The sequence below is a fragment of the Octopus bimaculoides genome, chromosome 1, assembly GCF_001194135.2.
Source record: "Octopus bimaculoides isolate UCB-OBI-ISO-001 chromosome 1, ASM119413v2, whole genome shotgun sequence".
NCBI lineage: Eukaryota > Metazoa > Mollusca > Cephalopoda > Octopoda > Octopodidae > Octopus > Octopus bimaculoides.
In genome coordinates, this window is record NC_068981.1 from 184,102,897 (window position 1) to 184,111,588 (window position 8,692).

General features: G+C 36.8%; 1 protein-coding gene across 1 annotated transcript in view; it reads right to left on the minus strand.

The window, feature by feature from the left end:
• Window positions 1–8,692, minus strand: part of LOC106879318 (uncharacterized) — a 34,105-nt gene that overhangs the window by 17,412 nt on the left and 8,001 nt on the right. Inside the window, exons 7-8 of the mRNA XM_014928825.2 lie at window positions 6,635–6,740; window positions 4,714–4,975 (exon numbers count right to left, since the gene is read on the minus strand). Coding sequence (XP_014784311.2) covers window positions 4,714–4,975; window positions 6,635–6,740 — 368 coding nt within the window. The remainder of the gene's footprint in view (window positions 1–4,713; window positions 4,976–6,634; window positions 6,741–8,692) is intronic.

Sequence of the window (8,692 nt, forward strand, 5' to 3'; positions counted from 1 at the left end):
GGGGGGGGCTAGTCGATTAGATCGACCCCAGTAGGCAACTGGCACTTAATTTATTAACCCCGAAAGGATGAAAGGCAAAGTCGACCTCGGTGGAATTTGAACTCAGAAAGTAAAGACAGATGAAATACCGCTAAGCATTTCACCTGGCATGCTAACAATTCTGCTAGCTCGCCACCTTACAGAGATCATATAACGAACTAAAACCATGAAGGCATGGCCCGAGAATGGTCACAATCTAATGACTGAAACCAGTAAAAGAATAAAAGTGTATGTGTGTGTGTGTATACACACACACACACACACAAACACATATTACATTACATCATATTATATATATATATATATATATATATATATATATATATATATATATATATATACATATATACACACACACACAGACACACAATCATAGAGGTCTTCTCATTGATTGAATCTAAAGCAAAAACATGCTTGAAGCATATAGTCAAGCTGATCATGCCCAATAAAAGGCATTTTTGTCATCTGGAGGGACCAAATACATCTCACCCACTTCATACACTACATCCATCTGCCTCTCTCTTCCTCATCCACTCCTGCATCATGTTGTCTCTCTTTCATCCTTCTATCTACTGTATCATATCATTACTTTTCTGCTAACCCCCCCCCACCTCACTCCTGATCCCTGTCCCACCCATACTGTATACCTTGAAGGTCCATCCTGACACCTCATCACCACTATTTTTATCACGTTTCAGCTCCACCAAATTACTTCCATCCTCACTTCAAAGCGTTAAGTAGCCTTTTACCTCCTCTACAGCAAGAAACCTGTTCTACTCTGGCTCTTTTCTGTTATACTTTAATCCCACTTTACTCCTTGTCTTCAGCATAAAACTGTTCCTTCAGAGTTCATTGTCTAGCAAACTGCTGATGGCACGAAAAAGGCATCCAGTACACTCTGTAAAATGGTTGACATTAAGAATGGCATTCAGCCTCTGAAATTATTCCAAAGCGGATACTGGAGCACAACGCAGTCCTCAGGCCCAGTGGATCTTGTCAAACCATCCAGCTCATGCCAGTATGGAACATGGACATAACTAGTATTTAATTGCATCCCTTTACATCAATTTGATTTCAAATTCCAGGGGGTCAAAAATAAAATATCACTGGAATCAATCTGACTTATTCTTCACCACAAATAAATATTAGAATCAATTTTATTATCATCATTCACTCACTCAATTCCCAAAATACTAGCTATGAGATTAAATGGTCCATTCTGGCTGTAGCCTGATCCTACAGAGGTGATAGGTAAATTTCTAAGCTCTGCTTCTGTGAAGCTTTAGAAATTCTTTTTTACTGAAAGGAGAAGATCCGTAATAAACGCAATAGGATTATCATAACTGTAAACATAGATTAAGATTTATCTTCTGTAACTTTCCGAGAGAGAGCAGATAACCTTACTGGATTTATTTTATGGTATCTTATTCACATTGTTTCCTCTCACTTTACATTCTTCTTTTGCTCAACTGTATTCTATTCCTTTCTTAGATTTTATTATTTTTCTATTTTCCTTTTTTTTTTGTACTTTTATTTTCATTCTTTTGTTATCCTTATTGTTACTTTAATTTTGTCTTATTTTTAACTTTAAAAATATGTAAACTTTATTTACCTCTTTCTTTTCCCCGTTTTTTTCTAACTCCTTTTCTCTCCCCTTTACCTCATTATTATATTTTTATCTTTTGCTCTTAGTATTAATCCTTATTTTGACAGTTGCTTCTACTACCAAAGTAGGCTGATGAAGGCTGGAGAGTAAATCAGCCAAAATGTTGTGGTAACAACAAACAAGATGAGGACACATATCCGTCCTATGTAAATAATGTACAGAATTCCTCATCTCTAAAATGGAGAACAGTATTTTTCTACTTCAATACTCAATTATCTTCTCTGCCAATATCCCTTTAATTTTAATGTCATTCTAATTCTCTTAACCACTCATCCTTAATTAATTTCATCCATATCTACAAAATACTGTCTCACCTTTACTAGAAACATGATTTCGTGTTTCAACAGTGAGAATATATCAATGTGACTGTATGCTTACTTGTATGGGCATCTGTGTGTAACATCTACATCTATTGCTTACATTCCTCCCGACCTCACCTTTTGGCCACTCCTGGAGCCAAAACCGAACACAGTATCCACAACCGCAGCCAAATACATACCAGTTCAAATTACTGTCTCTATGGCACAACCACTCCTCCTCTCCCTCACCTTTCATTCTCATCCCTTTCTCCCATTTATTCCCCCCTCCTGCCTCAACTATCATTCATATGCCACCATGATTCTTTTGTATTCCTCGAGATTTTATTGAAATTTCACTTCATCTTTCTCTCCACCTCCACCAAACTGAATCATTTATTCATGTTTATATTTATCTATTTGCTTATTTAGTTGATTCCTTTACTCTTCCCCTTCTGATCCTGTTCTGTCTTTCCCCTCTCTCTCAAATCTATTCCTTTTTTCTTTACAGTTCTGGCACCACAGCCATGTGCTGGAAAGAATCGCAAAATGGATTCTTCAAGCTGATCCAACTGACAAGAAACCAGGGGGTAGACTAAGGATGAAATGGGTGAATGATACCCTTAGATTCAGATGGTCGTGCTTGGGAACCCAGTAAGAAATTGAGATGACCGTTGCTTCGGTTAGAACCCTTTTGGAGGTGCCTGAGGACTCTACTCCTACAACCCTCCTAAGAATAGCAGGCAGAGAAGATAGATGGATGGATATATTTCTGACTCTCTCAATCATCTTTAACTTTATCTGATAAAATAAGATCAAGAACATTCAATGTCATATCATCAACACCACCACCAGCAGAATATCAACCATCACCACCAAAATACCACCACTCCTAACATATCCAGTTCATATCCAGCCATCAACACCACTAATGTATTACTCAAATACAATACATTCTTCTCACCCCAACCCAACTCCCATACTGTCAACATTCAATAGAAATTATTTAATTAAACAACAAATTTAAAACACCATTATTTTATTTCCAAATTAATATTTTTGTGATTCAAGTCTTGTAAGTTTGCCAAAATTGTGTTCACCAAAACGAAATCTACATCTTTACATCATCATCATTATCATCAGTGTAATTATAATCAGTCAGTATCTTCAGGTATCTTATAGAAATTATTTTTAATTAGAGGAACCAGACAAATGATCCAAGTGGATAAATAAACTTTCTAAAGCAGCTGCATCCACTTAGTCCAAGGATCAGCAACTTTATTTTGTAATGAGCCACTGTTGCCTAGAGAGCCCACATCATCCTCATTCTCATCATCATCAAATGTCCATTTTCCATGCTGGCATGGGTTGGATGGTTTGACAGGAGCTGGCAAGGCCAGGAGCTGTACCAGGTTCCATAGTCTGTTTTGATTTGGTTTCTACAGTTGGATGCCCTTCCTAATGCCAACTACTCCATAGAGTGTACTGGGTGTTTTACATGTGGCACCATCACCAGTGCTTTTTATGTGGTGCCAGCACCAGTGTTATTTGGTGATGCCTATACCATTTGTTACATATGAAAATATACCCACTGTACCATTTTGTGTTTCCATCATCAACAGTGCAAAATTTGAAGAACAATTAAAACATATCCTAACACAAAAGCCAATCTAGAACTCATCAACTGCTCAAAGGCTCACAAATTCACAAAATTTTTTTTTTAAATTTACAGAAAATATTCAAGGCTCATAGAAAATGTCTCAGCAACCCAATTATGGACTATAGGTTACATTTTTGCTGACCTCTGGTGTAATCCAATACAATATCTTTGATTAAAGAGTGTTGTAAACTTACTTAAAGCATTGCAATGCAAGTAAATGAGAGATTTGCAAAAGCCTGTGAAGAATGCATGTGAGAAGTTAAGCAAAATATTTAAAGTAATATCAATGAATACAAATAGAGAAAAGATATTATTTTAGCTTACACTGGTTGTTTACTGATCCTATAATATTTTGGGAAAGAACTCCCTTTTGAAATAGAAGGGAAAAAATAATCAAAGGTTTGTCTGATCTCTTCGATTTATTTTCTTTCTTCTTATTTGAAAAAGAGAAGTTTTCCCGAAATATAATAGGATTATAAAACAACTATATAAACTAATACAATCTCTTTCTCTTTTTGTTTACATTCCTTGACATCACCTTACATGTTTCCATTAACTCCTCACCTGCAATTGTTCAAAGGCTTTTTTTGAAAACATTTGTCTCAATTACAATATCTTTTGATTCACATTTGTACATATTTAAAGAAATGACAATAGTAGAAGATGGCTGGATTAGACACTAATACCTTAGTGGGACTGATGTACAGCTCATGTGAAACCAGTGATTAGACCAAGTAGAACTGATGACCAGGTCAAGTATATTTAGTAGCCAAACCAAGTAGAAGTGCTGCTTATTTTCCAGCCAGATGTACTGAAGCATACCAGATAGTATTCAAATCAATGTAAGTCTGTGATAAATACTGCTTTTTTTGCTGCATAATTTTGTTCGAGTTAACATTTCAGTGCTACCAGCATTAAAAATGTTAACACTAACTCAATTAAAATAAGCTTTTCCTGTAGTTAAGATTCAAACTCATGTTCCTTACAACAGCAGTTGAAACTGCTGAGAGCCACCCCAATCTTTATAAATTATAGTTTCGAAGACGTCTTACATGGAATATTTTACGATCCAACTTCCCTGGGAAAGGTGTGCTTGTCGTCATTTTATAGCCATTTCCCAACATCACATCTTCATCAACAGACACTTCGTTCTCTTTGGCAGCATTCTGTTCACAGGAACCATTTTGGGCGTTGATCTCATCTTCTGCCTTATCATCATCATCAGTTTTACCTTTCCATCGCCATGGTGATTTTTCCAAATTCTCATAAGCAATTGGTCTTTGTATATCAAGCGTCACTTTGTATTTACTGTTTCTGAAAACAGAGTACAAAACAAAGAAAGTACAAATAATGGGTTTGAGAATATATTAGAAATAGTAGTTTCTAGATTTCTGTTGTTTAACCCCAAACAATAGCATAGTGTGAGTTTTGGCTATCTTGTATAGTGCTTAAAGTGGCCATTCTTTTCCTTAAATGTAACATTGCTTCAACTACAGCAAATGCATATATAAAGTAACCACATAATGCAGTCCACACAGCCTATGCCATGCCACTGGTCCCAACCATCTTGTTCTTTGTATATTTAGGAGTGTTATCTAATCCACCTTTCTTTATTAAAACATTAGGCTATAATTTAATGGATTTAGACTGATACTTCTTGCAGGTCAAGCAACCATGTGGAAACTTCCACCTTGGAATTTGAATAGCAGCCATGGCATACAGTTTTAGGTTCTGAAGAGAAAGCTAAGCCCATGGGATACAGTTTTGGCTATATGTTAGAGTGTAGATACTTAGCTGCCATGAAAGATTATTAAACAACATAGTGCCCAAGGTTTCATTTGTGTGTTATTCATCAGTAGAGATGAAATAGTGTTGTACATGGATTTCCTTTCTATAATGGCTTCAACTCAATGACATTACTTCCTACTTGGAATTTGAATAGCAGCCATGGCACATAGACAGTTCAGAGAAATGTGAACTTATAAAGCAGCAACAAATGAGAGATGGAAGTGATACAGTTTGATGTTAGTCTGGTAATTGTAACTTCTTGAAAAGGAATGTTTTACCATTCAAATAGACAGCTTTATTCAATTTACAATGTTTTGTGTATACAACACTGACATTATGCCAATGGTGAAGTTTTTTAGAAAACCAGTCCAAAATACTCCATTCAAAAGTTCCTGAAATCAACAGGATCAACAAGAATTATATTTTGTTTGAATTTCTGAGAGGAAGAATATATTTTGTATTCTAATATAAGGGCAATGATTTGGCAGAATTAGTAAAGCGTTTGACAAAATACTTTGTGATATTTTGTACTGGCCCTTTGACTACTTTCCTCTCTCTGGAGTACCAGTCAAGCAGAGGGGCCAATTTAATTGACTAATTCCCTCCTACAAAGAATGTGAATGTAAAATGATGCAGTGAACGTGATGACAAAACAGCAGTCAAAAATATTTCAGTTTGCAATGATTGTGATGACAAGACAGCAGTCAAGAATATTTCAGTTGGTAAATCAAACTACAGTAGCCTAATCAATTGTAACCCATGATGGTGAGAATATCTCATGATTAAATATCTCAACAAGCCCCAGTCCCTTACTTGTTCATTCCTTTACCATCTGTTTGTCCATGCTCGCAAGGATTAGATGGAGACATACTCAAGACGGGTTAATTATGGCTGGATGCTTTTCCTGTTGCTTTCCTTTACTATTTTTCAAGCGAAGGAATTTTAATTGAGGAGAAATCTGAAAGCAATAGGCTTGTGGGTAATTTGTTGACAGAAAATGTCAACAAATATCATTAGAGCTATTCTGGCAATTGAGTGTTCATTCAATTTTTTTTATAATTTAATTCCCAAAGAATTCAAACACATGTGGTCCCCGCTAATGGCCACAACTATTAAAAGGCAGATAATAATTTTGTCATAATATGAAGTCAGATTCAAAACTACAAAAGATTTTGTCATACTTACTTGACCAATTTAGCAACGCTAACAGCTATGGATCGAGATACATTCTTTCCATTTACTTTGGCAATTCGGTCATTAATTTTCAGACAAGCCTCAGCTGCAGGAGAAGCTGCAATTTATCAATATACACAATGAGTCAGAAGTCAGATAATTTTACAGGTTTTTGAAAAGTAAATATAAAAAATTCAAGATATTAAGTCAGAAAATATTGCTAAATGGAAGACGTGTACACACATACTATATTTATATAGTATGTGTATACACACAGGTTAAGTCTGGTGTGGGAGCATGTGTCAGTGCAGTACATAGCGGCATTCACCATTTGTTGATATATTTCTGGGTCCACCCAGGCAACCCCTTGAGTAGTCCCAGTCAGTCCTCATCTCCACAAGATAGCTCCTCATCTGTCATGACCATGTGGTATGTGGTCGACCAACACAAGCTGACAACCTAGCCAGATCCTTGGTGAAGAGGACACGGTAAGCAGGTCTAACTCAGAAAATCAAGCAACATGGCTAAAGAGTATTAGCTAGCACTCCTGTATTATACATGTAACAGGAGACATCCCAGTTTCTGAATACAAAATCTGACCCATAATCCTGTAAAGAGTCCTTGATACCAAAGGAGTTCATGCGGCTCCTAAGGGCTCCAGACAGTGTCCAAGTCTTATAGATATAGAACAGGACAGGGTGGACCAGAGACCTAAAGACCTGAACCTTTGTCTTCCTGCACAGATATTGGTAGCATGAAACACCCTTGTCCAATGAGTCCACAACTGCGCCAGCTCGTCCAAGTGTTTTTAGGACTTCAGAAACACACCTAAACTAAATTTACTAATTAAATATATCCATTATATATATTTTTAATAAGTAAATCTAAAAATAAGCAAAGAACTAGTAATCCATAAACATCATCATCATCATTTAATGTCCGCTGTCCAAGCTAGCATGGGTTGGACGATTTGATTGGGGACTGGCGAAGCGGATGGCTACACCAGACTCCAATCTGATTCAGCAGAGTTTCTACAGCTGAATGCCCTTCCTAACGCCAACTACTCCAAGAGTGTAGTGGGTGCTTTTACGTGCCACCGGCACGAGGGCAAGTCTGGCAGTACTGGCAACGAACAGAATATATAATCCACACACACGCGCATGCGCGCACAAACACAGTTCCCATCCTTATGGTTTCAGATTCAGTCCCGCTGCATGGTACATTATGTGAGTGTCTTCTACTATAGCCTTAGCCTGACCAAAGCCATGTGAGTAGTGAAAGACACTCAATGTGTGTGTGTGCATGTTACTCTCTCCTCGTCTTGACATCATGTGATCGTTGTGAGTGTCACTGTCAGGCAACTAGTGTCTTTCATTTCCCATCTTCCATGAAGAAACATGTCTGGTCATGGGGAAATATTATCTTTCTCAGAAACAAGTGAAGTTTGGTGACAGGAAGAAAACCCATCTCAACCAATTACATCCAATTCATGCAAGCATGGAAAAGTGGACATTAAAACAATTAGGATAATGATGATGATGATGATGATGACGACAACGATGATGATGCAACACACACACAAAGTCACATAATGTCTATGGAAAGAAAAAAACCCTGTAATTCTGAATGGATTATTAAGCTATTAACCAACAATTAATCCCCAGGCAGTGTGTCAGATGCAGTTATTAATAGTTAAGCCTGTGTTAACATAGTAAATACCAAAGAAAGTATTTATACAAAGCTAGCCAGAAACAAGAAATCCTATTTTGACCTCCTTAACAAAGGATAACCATTCTGTACTTGCTGTATTAGTGGTGTAAGAACCACTAAATAAATGGTCAAGTAAATGACTTAACATTTATTCATATAGGTGCACCCATGGCTATGAGATAAGAAATTTACTTCTGAATTACATACTTTCACAATTCAGTATCAGGTGAGTGCCTTCTACTATAGCCTAAGACCGACCAAAGCCTTGCAAGCCTTGAGTGGATTTGGTAGATAGGAACTGAAATAAGCCTGTTGTATGTATGTTTGTTTGTGTGTGTGTGTGTGTGTGTGTGTGTGTGT